Source organism: Myotis nattereri (assembly GCF_964212035.1).
Source record: "Myotis nattereri genome assembly, chromosome: 4".
In the NCBI taxonomy this organism is placed as follows: Eukaryota; Metazoa; Chordata; class Mammalia; order Chiroptera; family Vespertilionidae; genus Myotis; species Myotis nattereri.
In genome coordinates this window covers 58,728,139-58,743,480 of record NC_138079.1, presented here as the reverse complement: position 1 = coordinate 58,743,480, position 15,342 = coordinate 58,728,139, and the positions used below count along the sequence as shown (strand labels likewise).

Below are 15,342 nucleotides of genomic sequence, written 5' to 3'. Positions count from 1 at the left end.
ACAATTGATGTATATGGTGAAACTTTAGACTACAGAAATTCTAGGTTTGGCTGACTGACTGCTTCTGACTGTACTGAAAAGTTTACAGAAAGAAAATTAGTTTAGGGCATAATTAGAAAATGTGTGAGCTTCTAGTCACACACTGCATAGTTTGAATAGTACCAACACTAATTCATGGTCGTAGAATTACAACACAATTTGAATTCAAAGATTCACTAGATCACTTATGTGAGAGTTGGGACATTGATTGGAGAAGAGGGGAACCTGGAAATTGGGTGGAATTCAGTGAATCTGAGACCCATCAACCCTGAAATTCCAAGTCTCCTTTCTCAGTAGGAGCAACATTTTCTCCTATGACTGAAAAACCCCCCACAAAAAAACAATTTTCTGCTTAAGGACACTGACTTTACCTCACCTGACTTTAGGGAATGCTGATTCCCTCATAACCCACCCCATAACCCTTTATTGATATCAGACTCATAACTAGAATGAGATCCCAGGCTTCCCAGAATAACCAACATACAGTCTGTCTTATACACTAAAAATGTGCCTGCTACTTCAGGAAAATTGGTTTGGAGTGTGCAGGGCTACCTCTTCTGAAATGAAGGAAAAGTTTCTTCATTTGTACCATTTACTTCTAAGAAAGAAACATAATCTTACTAGTGGCCCGGTGCACGAAATTTGTGCACATTAAAAGGGAATTAATTAGAGGAAATATTTTAATATTGCTATTTGCCCTTTATAATAGAAATGTCAGAGATGAAAGAAAATTAGTAAAATGTATATGAAAATCTTCCTCCTGTCAGAGTCTGGGGCGCGCTGCAGGACCCAGAGTCAAGTCCCCATCCACCCGCGCATGCCTTGAAATCGCATGAGACCCAGACCCGGCCCGCCCCACCCCCATTGGGTGAGATTTAGACCTGGCCAGCCCCAACCCCGTCAACCTCCGCTGGGCGGGTGGTGCAGCTTCAGATCCCCTGTCAAGCCGCTCCGGGTGAGGAGGTGCAGCCTCAGGTGCCCCATCAAGCCCCGCTGGGTGGGGGGTGTGGCCTGAGGTCCCCCGGCCTGGCATTGGGGCAGGGGGCGTGCCTTCAGGTCCCCTGTCAGTCCCCGCCAGATGGGGGTGTTGCTGAGGTCAACCATCAAGCCCCACCAGGCAGGGGGCGTGGCCTCAGGTCCCCCAGCGCCAGGGTGGGTGTCGTGGCCTCAGGTCCCCTGGCTCATGGCCAGGTCAGGGGGCACAGCCTGAGGTTCCCCATCAAGCCCTGCTGGGTGGGGTGGGCATGGCCTCAGGTCCCCTGGCCCAGTGCCGGGGTAGGGGTCATGGCCTGAGGTCTCCCAGCCTGGTGCCAGGGCATAGGGTGCAGGCTAAGGTCCCCCATCAAGCCCCGCTGGGTGGGGCACAGCCTGAGGTCCACTGGCCTGGCGCCAGGGCGGGGGGACACAGCCTGAGATCTCCTGTCAAGCCACACCAGACGGGGGTCACAGCCTCAGGTCCCCTGCCCCGGCCCAGCACCACACAGCCTCAGGTCCCTGCTGATTGCTCATTAAGGCTAGTTATGGGAACTCAGCCTCCGCTGTGGGTGCAGCCATCTTGTGTACAGAAACCCTGCCTCTACTATAGGTGCCACCATCTTTGTGACAGTGTGATGGTCAATTTGCATATCCCCTCTTTATTAGATAGGACTAGAGACCCAGTGCATGAAATTTTTGCATGGGGAGTTGTCCCTCAGCCTAGCCTGCACCCTCTCCAATCTGGGACCCCTTGGGGGATGTCCAACTGCCTAGGATCGGGCCTAAACCGGCAGTCAGACATCCCTCTCACAATGGGGACTGGTGGCTCCTAACTGCTCACCTGCCTGCCTGCCTGCCTGATTACTCCTAACCATTTCTGCCTGCCAGCCTGATCACCCCCTAACCACTCCCCTGCCAGCATGTTCAATGCCTAACTGCTCCCCTGCTGACCCAATCACCTCCAACTTCCCTCCCCTGCTGGCCCGGCCACCCCCAACTGCCCTGCCCTAACAGCCTGATCACTCCCAACTTCCCCCTCCTGCAGGCCTTGTCATCCCCAACTGCCCTCCCCTGCTGGCCTGGTCGCCCCCAACTGCCCTCCTTTGCTTGCCTGGTTGCCCCTAACTGCCCTCCCCTACTGGCCTGATCACCCACAACTGCCCTCCCCTGCTGGCCATCTTGTGGCTGTGGGCACCACCATCTTTGAGGGCGTGGCAGTCAATTAGCATATTCCCTCCTTATTGGCTTGGGTGCTGCCATCTTTGCAACGGTGTGAGGGTCAATTGGCATATTTTCTCTTTATTAGATAGGATGTGCCTGTGGTTTTTGAAGGTGGAAGTACACTATGGTAATATAGTCCCACTTAGGGGAGTCCCAGAAAAAATAGAGGAAAAGGGAAGTCCTCCTAGTGGGCAGAATATTGGGTAGTAAAATTTGATTGTATTTCCTAGAAACCATGCTGCCATTGTCTAATGCAGGGGTCCTCAAACTACGGCCCGCGGGCCACATGCAAATACAAACATTGTATTTGTTCCCGTTTTTGTTTTTTTTTTACTTCAAAATAAGATATGTGCAGTGTGCATAGGAATTCGTTCATAGTTGTTTTTTTAACTATAGTCCGGTCCTCCAACAGTCTGAGGGACAGTGAACTGGCCCCCTGTTTAAAAAGTTTGAGGACCCCTGGTCTAATGGGTTGACCATTTGGTAAGTAGGAGTGCTGGGTAGGTGGTATGTCTATCTGAATGGGCAGAATTATCCTAAACAAATATTCATCAAAGAAATTCATTGCAGAGGAAGCTCTCAATAATGATGTAGATAGGTAACCACCCTCTGAATATTAGTCAGCCTCTTTTCCCATCATTATACTAGTATGTCTTGGTCAGAGGGCTCATGTTTATGATGATAATTCCATCAAGAATGGAAGTTATACAAGAGTTGAATGCATGGATTTATCTTCACCAGAGCTGACCTAGCTATTGCACTACTGAGTGCCTGTCTTGCCAACCAGGAAAAGTCAACATAATCCAGGAAATGGCTCCATTCCCTAGTGAAATCAACCAGCTACCTAGAGGCAAGTTGATTACATCACCTGCTTCTACTATGGAGTGGACAATAATTTCTTCTCACTGAAATAGATATTTGTTTTGCATATGGGTTCTTTTACCACCATGGTTCTGCCAAAACTAACTATACTTGGACTTAATGAATGCCTTATACACCATCTTGATCATCTTATTTATTATCACATTACTTTTAATGAAGGAATTCATTTTATAGCAAAAGAAGTATAGAGAGTTCATGTTCATGTTCATGGAATTCACTGATCTTACTACATATCTCAATAACCAGAAACTCTTGGCCTTATAGATAATTATAATGTCCCACTGAAAACTCAGAGAAGGCTCTGGCTAGGAGACAACAATAAAAACGTTTGGGGTGCTGTATATGCTTTGAAATAACCTATATATGTTATGTGAGATTGAGGGGTATAAGAGGCAGTAAATAGGGAAGAAGGGGTTTATTAATATCAATTGTGTCTCATAACCATTTAGAAAAATAAAAACTGTAGCAACTATGCATTTTTCTCTTTCATGTTTGCTTCATGTATACACATACAAACATGTACATACTTGTGTATTCCAAATTTTTATTTTTTGCCTTCTCTTTCCCTTACTATTTTATAAAAGAGTATTATAGGTGATAACTTTATAACTTCCCCTCTAAGTTACAGAATATTCCTAAATTAGAAGGTGAATTAATACCCTAACCCCAGAGATGGACACTGTTACTGACAGAACATTTATTGGCTTGGCCATTATCCTTCTGGGCCACATGTAAAATGAGAGTTGAAAAAAATTCTTCTCTTGAATGCAGCAAAGGTTTTATATCTTGTTTCCTGCTGCTCTCAGTCTGTTCAAGTGTTGCGATTCTAAGTTGGATTTATGGTGTCTTTTGCAATACAATTCCCTCACAACTTTAGTTGGGCCTATGATATGTTTGCTTAGTTATTTGTTTATATCTTTTATGCCATTCAATACCACTTTTTCCTTTGCAATTTAGTTTTTATGTTAAAGAAAATCCAGTCATGTTTGTGATTGAACCAGAAGAAGGGTTAACACTACCTTGAGATGGATATGGAGGCTGATTGGACTATGTGTCTCCCTTTCTGGGGGGGGGGGGGTTGGGGGGAGGAAGAGTAAGAAAGTCTTTGTAAGAACAATTGAAACATGTTAGGAAGAAGCATAATTTTGTTGCTATTAATTTGGTATGGAAGTTTAAATATGGGGAAAAGGGTGAAAATGTATCATGAACAGTCCAACGGGTGAACTTTGCGAGTTGTTTGTTGACCATAAACTCCATTGTTCCCCTCTGGACTCCTTCCTATTTTCGAGGGGAATGGTGGCCTATAAATGACCTTACCAGATTTCCTTGCCAGCTGCTTCACCTCCATGTTACTAGTAAGAAGCTGTGGCAGTAGACTTGAAAAAAAAAAAGCAAAGGGAAGCCTATTTTTTTGTTTTCTGCTCCCTCTTTCTGGTGATATTTTTGGCAACAGCAGCAATCCTGGGGCAGTGAAGGCTCCAGGATGTATGGTCAGTAATCAATGCAGCTCCATCAGCAGCAGCAATGGAGACTCAGGAACACAATTCTCATGGGCTCGGGCTCTCGCAACTGGAAGAGCAGCAGGAGCAGCAGGTGATGGTGAGCTAGCTCTCAGCATTAGCATGAGTTGGGTCCTGACTTCCTGCCTAAGGGGTAATGAGTGCAGGTCCAGCAGCAGCAGCAGCAGCAGCGGCTGTGGCTGCAGACCCCTGCAGCTTCCCATGCTCCGGCAACTTTGATTATGTAGATATCCTGAGTTTTGGTTAGTAACTATTTTCCCTTTCCAATCCAACAAATGAATTATGTACTTTGTTAACAACCTCTATGTCAATTTCTTTTTGTTTCAAACATTTAGTGTGATTATTTCCCCCCCAGTTAGATGCTGAGTGATGGACATGGGCATATATGATACCATTTCTTTCATGTTCAAGAACATGACAAACAGTAGTATTGTTCAAGGATGTACACACATTGTCAAAAAACGTGTTAAGAAGGCTAGGAAATGGTGAACTTCAAGTATAAGATATGGGTTATGGAAGGAGAGAAAAGAATATGTTTGGGAATATATGTTGGACTTCAACTATTTTGATAATGTTTTATTTTCTGTTCTGGATGATAGATATTAGATTGTCATTTATTCATTTTTATGATTGAAATATACATCAAAATAAATATTAGTACTGAGATGATTGAAAACATCATATTCTTCATAAATTACTCATGAATATAGTCTTTTTAAAAAATAGATACAGTAATTCCACTGGCAAATATTTCATAGAGGTTAAAGCTTATTAGTGTTTTAGAAAAGGGATTATTTTGTGCTCATAAATTTTAAACGTTCAGAATAAGGTGAAATAAATTTAACTCACTATAAATTAAGTTTCGTTTTGTAATGATTACAATGGTGACCTGTTTTGTCTCTTAAAATGCATATTATTGTGTTGTTTTTTTCTTTCTACATTTTAGGTATGGTGTTTGGTCTTATAGATGTGAGCCTTCACACATTTCAGAGGGGCAGTGGTCTGAAAACCATTGATAATATTGTGTTGTCATCGAGTTATGATATTTCATCTTGCCTGGTAGTAGTGTTTATAGCATATTATGGAAGGAAAGGAAACATTCTAAAATGGATTAAAGTTTCCTCCTTTTTAGTAGGATTTGGATCACTTTTATTTGCTTTTCCATACTTTCATGGTGAAAATTATCAATTGGACATAGAAATTGAAGGTAAGATTTAAATGTTACTGTCATACATCAAATAATTGTTCCTTTAAATCATTGCCTCTACGACCTTAAAATAGACTGTGATACTTGTCTGTCCGTATACCCATCCACCTGTATCTATTTATATGATAAAGTTTATTAAGCTAATTAATTGTAGCTCCCTAGTAATATATATCCATTCTTCCATCTTCTCAGGATCATATAATCTTTCATGTAAGAGATGGGCTTAGGAAGAACAAAGACTACTTTGTGATAATTATTTTTGTGAAATTGTTTTTCTTTTATCAATTTTTATATATGTTTATTGAGAACTTTAGTAATTCCTCATTTGTTCCACAATGTGCTTTAATTAATCCATTTGTTTTGACTTCAAAACACTGACACACAAGCACAAATACGAACATAAAAAACTTACACAGAAAAAGAAAGGTCAGACATTTTCTAGCCACTCCTCCCACTTTAAAATGGGAGCTGCCCTTTGACATTTTCATACACCTATCTATGCAGATATATTGCTTTATTTAAATGTTTATCTCTTACATAACCAATTTTCTACTCTGTTCACACATTAGTGTGTGTGTTTGTGTTTGTGTGTGTGTGTGTGTGTGTGTGTGTGTGTGTGTATAGAATTTCTATGTTCTCTTTGAAACAGTCCATTTACCACCACCTGCCACTCCCTTTCTCTGCTTTCCTCATCCCATCACAGTTTTCCATACCTGGGACAAGTCGATCTTCAGGCCTGCTTCAGTCAACAAGCAGGTGTCATATTCCATCAAATCATTTAGCAGTTAAAACTGAAATTTCTTCATTAGTCTGTGAAAACACTTGTATCACACTCTGATCTTTAGTTTCTAGATTTTTACATGTGATTGGCCACCCAACATTCCCATGGTTGCAGTGAACTGTCTCTTCACTGAGAACTTCCTAAATATCTATTATCCCACTCTCTGATTATTCCCACTCATTCTTCCAACTCACTAATATAATTAAAACCACAGTTCTTTTATTACCTTCAGTCTATTAACATCTACTTTCTTCCTTGATCAGACTCTCCTTGTTGTCACTTTCTTTAATTTATATTCCTTATCTGCACTAATAAAAGACAAACATGCAAATTGACTGTACCTTCGCTATGCCTTAAGCCATGCCCACCAGCCAATCAGAGAGACTATACGCAAATTAACCCAACCAAGATGGCAGCTAGCAGCCACGGAGCTGGAGCAAGCAGGAGGCTTGGTTGCCCCAGTGATGGAGGAAGCTAAGCTTCCCGCCTGCTGCGGCTGGCTCGGAGCTCCACTCAAGGCAACAAAGTTTCAATTATAGAAGCTTAATAAATCCCAGATACCTGCTTTCAGCTGGCTGTGGCCACGGAGCTGGAGTGAGCAGGAGGCTTGGGTTGCCCCTGGCGATGGAGGAAGCCAAGCTTCTCGCCCGCCCTGTCCCCAGCTCTGAGCTCTACTCAAGACTACAAAGTTCCAATTATAGAAGGTAAATAAATCCCAGAATTAAAAAAGAAAAAGAAAAAAAGGAGAGTCATGGAGCTTCTGTCACTGGGGGGCTTGGCCAGCCTAAAAATGGCCCTCAGCCCCTCACCCAGACAAGCCAAATCTCCATGGGGTGAGGGTCCCCCCTGGGGGGGGGGCCTTGACCAGCCTACAAACAGCCATTAGCCTCTCACCCAGGCTGGCCAGGCACCCCAGTGGGGTCCCCCACCCTGAAGGGGGTGTGACCAGCCTGAAAACACCCATCATCCTCTCACCCAGGCTGGCTAGGCACCCCAGCAGGACCCCAACCCTGATCTGGGACACCCTTCAGGACAAATCAGCCGGCCCCCACCCATGCACCAGGCCTCTATCCTATATAATAAAAGGGTAATATGCAAATTGACCCTAACAGCAGAACGACTGGGAATGACTGGTCACTATGACACACACTGACCACCAGGGAGCAGATGCTCAATGCAGGAGCTGTCCCCTGGTGGTCAGTGCGCTCCCACAGGGGGAGCTCTGCTCAGCCACAAACCAGGCTGATGGCTGCCAGCACAGCAGTGGTAGCGGGAGCCTCTCCCGCCTCCTCAGGAGCACTAAGGATGTCCGACTGCAGCTTAGGTCTGTTCCCTGCTGGTAAGTGGACATCCCCCGAGGGCTGTCGGGATGCCAGAGGGATGTCTGACTGCCAGCTTGGGCCTGATCCCCCAGGGAGCGGGCCTAAGCCAGCAGGTGGACATCCTCCGAGGGGTCCCAGGCTGCAAGAGGGCATAGGCCAGGCTGAGGGACTCCCCCAAGTGCACAAATTTTTGTGCACCAGGCCACTAGTTATAAAATATTAATTATTTCAAAAATACTCTAATCATAATTCTAAGATCCCTGTGCCATTGTTCTTTTTTGTTCCTGGCTGGAAATTTTTTCCCCCCTTTATTGATTATGGTATTACAAATGTGTCCTTATCCCCCCATTGTCCCCCCCATACCCCCACTCATGCCCTCTCCCCCCTGGTGTCTGTATCCATTGGTTATGCTTATGTGCATGCCTACAATTCCTTTAGTTGATCTCTCCCCCTTACCCCCACCCTCCCCTACCTTCCCTCTGAGGTTTGAGCATCTGATCAATGCTTCTCTGTCTCTAGATCTGTTTTTGTTCATCAGTTTATGTTGTTCATTATAAGCCACAAATAAGTGAGATCATGTGACATTTATCTTTCTCCCACTGCCTTATTTTACTTAGCATAATGTTCTCCAGCTCCATCCATGCTGTTGCAAATGGTAGGAGTTCCTTCCTTTTTATAGCAGCGTAGTTTTCCATTGTGTAGATGTGCCAAAGTTTTCTAATCCACTCATCTGCTGATGGGCACTTAGGCTGATTCCAAATCTTAGCAATTTCAAGTTGTGCTTCTATGAATGTAAGGGTGCATATGTCCTTTCTGATTGGTGTTTCTGGTTTCTTGGGATATATTCCTAGAAGTGGGATCACTGGGTCAAATGGGAGTTCCATTTTTAGTTTTTTGAGGAAACTCCATACTGTTCTTCACAGTGGCTGCACCAGTCTGCATTCCCACCAGCAGTGCATGAGGGTTCCTTTTTCTCCACATCCTCACCAGCACTTGTCATTTGTTGATTTGTTAATGATAACCATTCTGACAAGTGTGAGATGGTACCTCACTGTCATTTTGATTTGCATCTCTCAGATGATTAGTGACTTTGAGCATGTTCCATATGTCTCTTAGCCTTTCTCATGTCCTCTTTCGAAAAGTATCTATTTAGGTCTGTTGCCCATTTTTTATTGGGTTGTTTGTCTTCCTTTTGTTGAGTTGTGTGAGTTCCCTGTAAATATTAGAGATTAAACGCTTATTGGAGATATTGTTGGCATATATGTTCTCCCATGCAGTGGGTTGTTGTTTTTTTGACGGTTCTTGTTGTTTTTTTGATGGTTTCTTGTGCTGTGCAGGAGTTTTTTATTTTGATGTCATCCCATTTGTTAATTTTCCCTTTAGTTTCCATTGCCCTAGGAGTGGTATTGGTGAAGAATAGCTGGAAAATTTTTGATCCAACTAGTTATCTTTCCTGCACTTTTGAGGAACATTTTAGAGAAAAATCACACACAAAAAGGATAGGTTAGTCCCACAATGAAGTTGTTACTGTTAACCTCAATTATGCTCTTACATGGATCCATTCTCCTGACATTTTTTTTTTTAGTCTACTCTCTTATTATTCACAACTTTCCTCTTGTTTTAGTTAGTTTGGGCTACTATAACAAAAATATTATAGGCTTGGTGGCTTAAACAACAGAAATTTATTTCTCACAGGCTGAGAGTTCAAGGTCCAGGTGCCTGCCAATTTAGTTCCCGGTAAGGACCCTCTTCTTGGTATGCCCTCATATTGTTGTAGCCGAGAAAGAGAGGGAGAGCAAGCTCTCTAGTGTTTCATCTTATAAAGGCACCAATCCCATTTATGAATACTCTTTCATGACTTTCATGACTTAATTACCTCCCAGAGGTCCCATCTCCAAATACTATCACATTGGGAATTTGGGTTTCAATATATGAATTGTGGGGGGATACAAACATTCAGTTAATAGCACTCAATATCTTCTGTATTGGATAGAAAATACATGCTACAAGAGAAAATTGCTTCAATTTCTTACCATAGAAACTATAACTCCACCTATATTTTCATGTTTACATCCCTTACTTCTTCATTCCTGTTAAAATGGAAGAGCTATCCTCCTGCTAAACATCCTGTTCTTTCTTACCTACTTGGGAACTTTATTCCAATGATGATCTGTACCTCCTTCTGCAAATTCCTCCCTTTTTTTGGTGCTACTCATTGGTACCAGAGTTCTTCCAATTCTTTTTTTTTTTTTTAATTAGATCTTTATTGTTCAGATTATTACATTGGTTCTTCTTTTTTCCCACCATAACTCCCCTCCACCCAGTTCCCACCCCACTCTCCGCCCTCACTCCCCACCACTGTCCTCATCCATAGGTACACGATTATTGTCCAATCCCTTCCCGCACCCCCCACACCCCTTTCCCCCCAAGAATAGTCAGTCCATTCCTTTTCTATACCCCTGATTCTATTATAATAACCAGTTCATACTGTTCATCAGATTATTTAATCACTTGATTTTTAGATTCAATTGTTGATAGATGTGTATTTGTTGTTCATAATTTGTATCTTTACCTTTTTCTTCTTCTTCCTCTTCTTGAAAGATACCTTTCAGCATTTCATATAATCCTGGTTTGGTGGTGATGAACTCCTTTAGCTTTTTCTTATCTGTGAAGCTCTTTATCTGACCTTCAGTTCTGAATGATAGCTTTGCTGGATAAAGTAATCTTGGTTGTTAGGTTCTTGGTGTTCATCACTTTGAATATTTCTTGCCATTCCCTTCTGGCCTGCAAAGTTTCTGTTGAGAAATCAGCTGACAGTCGTATGGGTACTCCCTTGTTGGTAACTGAGTTTCTTTCTCTTGCTGCTTTTAAGATTCTCTCTTTGTCTTTTTCTCATGGCATTTTAATTATGATGTGTCTCGGTGTGGTCCTCTTTGGATTCCTTTTGTTTGGGGTTCTCTGCGCTTCCTGGACTTGGAAGTCTATTTCTTTCACCAGGTAGGGGAAGTCTTCTGTCATTATTTCTTCAAATAGGTTTTCAATATATTGCTCTCTCTCTTCTTCTGGCACCCCTATAATTTGAATGTTGGTACACTTGAAGCTGTCCCAGAGGCTCCTTACACTATCTTCATATTTTTGGATTCTTTTTTCATTTTGCTTTTCCGGTTGGGTGGTTTTTGCTTCGTATTTCAAATCTTTGTCTTGATTCTTGCGCTCCTCTGGTCTGCTGTTGGGAGTCTGTATAATATTCTTTATTTCAGTCAGTGTATACTTAATTTCTAGTTGGTCCTTTATCACAACATCGAGGGTCTCACTAGATTTCTTGAGGATCTCACTACATTTATCGGCGGTTTCTAGAAAGTTCTTGGAAAACCTTAAAAGTGTGGTTTTGAACTCTATATCCAATAGTTTTCTTTCCTCCATTTCTGTCATTTGTGTCCTATTTCTTTGTCTCGGCATTTTTTAAGCTTCACTGTGTCAATAGAGTGGCTTTATGTGCTAAGTGTCCCAATTACCTGAGGTAGACACTCTTGGTGCACCCCCTTGTGGGCTTTGTGCACAGTCTTGGTGTAGTTAAGCCTTGATTGTTGTAGGTAAAACTGGGAGGATTTAACCTCCAGGGCAATTGGCTGTGAGAATCAGCTGTGTCTGCAGTGGGAGAACTTCTGTGCTGAAGACACCCTTCTGGGGCAAGACTTGCTTCAGTGGGGCTTTGGTGCTCACTGAGTCTGCCCCCTGAGTGTGTCCCTTATAGATCTGAGGAGTTGTAATTGGATGGTCCCACTCTGACCACTGGGTACATTGGCTCTTGGATCTAAGGAGGTGCTAATCTAGCCTTTGCCTGAGGCTACCCAGCAGAAGCCAGCTGTGAAGCAATGCAAGTTGCCCTGGGGCCTTGGGGCAGCTGCAGTTTGTTAAATTATTTTCAGATTAAAAAGGGCGGGGCCTTTCATATGCAAAAGCCTCCGTGCAAGGCTTGGGCGGGGCGGGTCCCAGGGGATCAACAGGGTGGGCCGAGCGAGCCAGCAGTATGGCTGCTCTCAGTCCTGCCTTCAGAGGTCCTGGCAATTGCCGCAAGTGCCTCCAAGAGAAAGCTGCCCTCGAGTTCCGACCCATGCCAGACAGTCCTGTTTCTCCTGTATGAGTCTGGGTCCCCAGAGGCTCGCCGGGAACTGAAGCTCAGAGCCTGAGACTCCCTCCCGATTGAAAAAGACAATTGTGTCCTCAGCCTCCAGCCCTCTCCGCATGCACCTCTCCACCTTTGTATTTACTTCAGCACCGCACCTCCTTTGAGTCTTGGTATGCTTTTCTCTTTCCTTCTAGTTGTAGAAATTCCACTCAGCCAGCCTTCCTGTGGTTCTGGATGATGTCCATTATGTCTTTTAGTTGTATTTTTGAAGTGGTTGTGCGAGGCAGCAATCTCCAGTGTTTACCTATGCCGCCATCTTGGTTTTTTTCTTTTCCCATTCTTAAAAAGCAAAAACAATAATAGAAATAACTTGAAGTCCTCTTTTTATCACTTTGTAAAATCTCATCATTTTCATTGACAATGACATTTTCATTGTTTGAAAGACATGGCCAAACTTTCTGACATTATTTCATATTCTTTTTCAACCCACTTGAGCATGGCTTGAACCCTAAACACTGCAATGAAGTTATTTTCACAAAGCCACCAACATAATTCATGTTATTTAATATAATTAAAACTTTTGACTTGTTATAGTTCTTGAACTATCAACAGTGTTTGTAGTACTGACTGTTCCCTTCTTGAAACTATAGTCCAAACAAAAGATTTTTTTAATATGAAGAAAGGTGCTAAAAGATTAGTTTTATCCTATTTGTGGAAAAAATTTGCTTTCAGATATTGGATAGCAGGAATATCAGGACTGTAAGCCCTAGGAAAAAGAAACCAACAAGCCAAATTTTCTAGGAGGAGGCAAAGGTAGTAGACTAGGGATATATTTGATTAAGGAGAGTGAAGGAACTCCTTAAGTTTAATAATCATGAATTCAAAGTGAGTTTTGCATGGTTGTGTGTTTTCCTATGGCCACATTCAGTTTTTAAAGTGTAGGTGTAGAGTAAGGAGAAGAGTTTAACTTGACTAGGGTTGCAATTTCATTGAGGGATTGCATGACATACAAGAGAGCAAGGCATTTAAAAGTGTTACGATGACAACGAAAGAAGTAAGGGTATAAAGGGACGTTGAGATAGTGAAAAGGAGCAAGATCAATAGATTATATAGGTCCTGGTGGGCTTTAGGGATTGGTGAAATTGGGTTACTAGAAGGAGTGAGCTAGAAAGGTAAAGATGTTTGTAGGATGCTTTAAATTGAAATTAAAGAAGGTTTGTAGTTCATTGTGTTTGCAAGTTTAAATTGAATAGCTTTATACCTGCTAAGTGGAGTTCAATTAAATGGGAAGAAAGCAGTTCAAGGAACTCACTGGCTGGGTGTTGATACTGATATGTCTATATAAAATTGAATTATCAGTAATTTGAATAAACATTCTAGAAACCGCCTCCTATTTAACATGGAATCAAATATTCCATATGAATACTGAAGCAGCTGAAATTTTCCATTAGTGTACTATTTTGCAATCTACACATTAACCAGTTTTTCACAGTAATATTTTCAGAACATTTGTTAAGTTCCAATCAAATATACACAATCAAAATGATCTAATAGCATTGTTTAGATCTACCAGGCTAATAACAAATGCAATTCTAACAAACATTTATTTACTATTGTTTTATAAACATGTGAATAAAAAAAAGCTTAAGAAATAGACTGTCCTGTAAAGAAATTTAAAATCTAGTGGATTATTATATAACTAGGGGCCCGGTGCACGAAATTCGTGCACTGGGTGAGGGTCGGGGGGAGAGTGTCCCTCAGCCCAGCCTGCCCCCTCTCACATACTGGGAGCCCTCAGGCGTTAACCCCCATCACCCTCCGATCGCCTGATCGGCCCCTTGCCCAGGCCTGACGCCTCCGCCAGAGGTGTCAGGCTTGGACAGGGGACCCCCATCTCCCCCCGATCACTGGCTCTGGCCCCCACCCAGGCCTGAGGCCTCTGGCCCAGGAATCATGCCTGGGCAGGGGACCCCCATCTCCCTCTGATCGCTTGCTCCACCCCCCGCCCAAGCCTGACCCCTCTGACCCAGGCTTCAGGCCTGGGCAAGGAGACCATCATATCCCCCCAATCCCCGGCTCCGCCCCCCACCCAGACCTGATGCCTTGGCCAGGGGAGTTGACCCTCATCACCCTCCGATCACCAATCACCGGATCGGCCCCTTGACCAGGCCTGAGGCCTCCGGCAGAGGTGTCAGGCCTGGGCAGGGGACCCCCAGCTCCCCGCGGTTGCAGGCTCCGCTCCTGCCCAGGCCTAACGCCTCTGGCCTAGGCGTCTGGCCCGGGCAGCGGGGACCCGCAGTGGCAGCGGGGGGCACCGTGATCGTGGGCTTCGCTTTAGGCCCAGGCAAGGGACCCCTAGCTCCTGGGACTGCCAGCTTCGACCGTGCCCAGCTCCCATCGCTGGCTCCACCCCTACTTCCTGCTATCACTGGCCAGGGCGGCAAAGGCGCCTGATTCTCCGATCATGGCTGGGGGGCAGGGCAAAGGCGGCCCCAGGGCCCCCCAGCTCTTAGCTCCCCCCTGGGTTTCAGATCACTGTCAGTGGCAGGGGGCTTCTTCCTGCTTTCCCTTTCGCCTCCCTGCATTGTGCCTACGTATGCAAATTAGCCGCCATCTTGTTGGCAGTTAACTGCCAATCTTAGTTGGCAGTTAATTTGCATATAGCCCTGATTAGCCAATGAAAAAGGTATCGCTGTACACCAATTACCATTTTTCTCTTTTATTAGTGTAGATGACTAACAAAAACTTTCATTGTGTAATACAGTGATTTTCAGCCTTTTTCATCTCATGGCACATATAAACTAATTACTAAAATTCTGTGGCACTCCAAAAAAATACACTTTTTGCCAACCTGGTGGAGTAAAGGGGGGTCAGTAGGAAAAAAGGGGGCTATCTGTAATACTTTCAATAATAAAGATCAATTTTAAAAAAGAAGAGAACACAAAGTTACAGAAACAAAAATAAGTAGGTATAATTTTGATTCATCGCACTGAATGGCTACTATTGTGTTGGCTATTGTCATTTGTTTATTTGACAATCTAAAGGAAAAGAGGTCAGTGCCCCTGACTAGTCAGGTATTGCATGTTTTAAAAATTCTTATGGTGCACTCATTAAAAATCACTGGTATAATGCCTGTCCTTATGGGCCTATGTTTTAGAATTTAGTGGGTATAAAATGGAAAATTATTTTGATCAGAGTGACACACAAAGTTAATTGTCAGAGAAGTGGATATAGAACTAAGCTCAGAAGGTAATCTTTAATAAGTC

At 43.4% G+C, this 15,342-nt stretch overlaps 1 protein-coding gene across 1 annotated transcript in view; it reads left to right on the top strand.

Moving 5' to 3' along the window:
• Nucleotides 1–4,641: 4,641 nt before the first annotated feature.
• LOC308518511 (solute carrier organic anion transporter family member 6A1-like) overlaps nt 4,642–15,342 on the top strand; it is a gene marked incomplete at both ends in the record, with an annotated part of 54,635 nt that continues 43,934 nt past the window's right edge. Inside the window, one exon of the mRNA XM_081090256.1 lies at nt 4,642–4,716. Within this exon, the coding sequence (XP_080946382.1) occupies nt 4,642–4,716 (75 nt within the window). The remainder of the gene's footprint in view (nt 4,717–15,342) is intronic.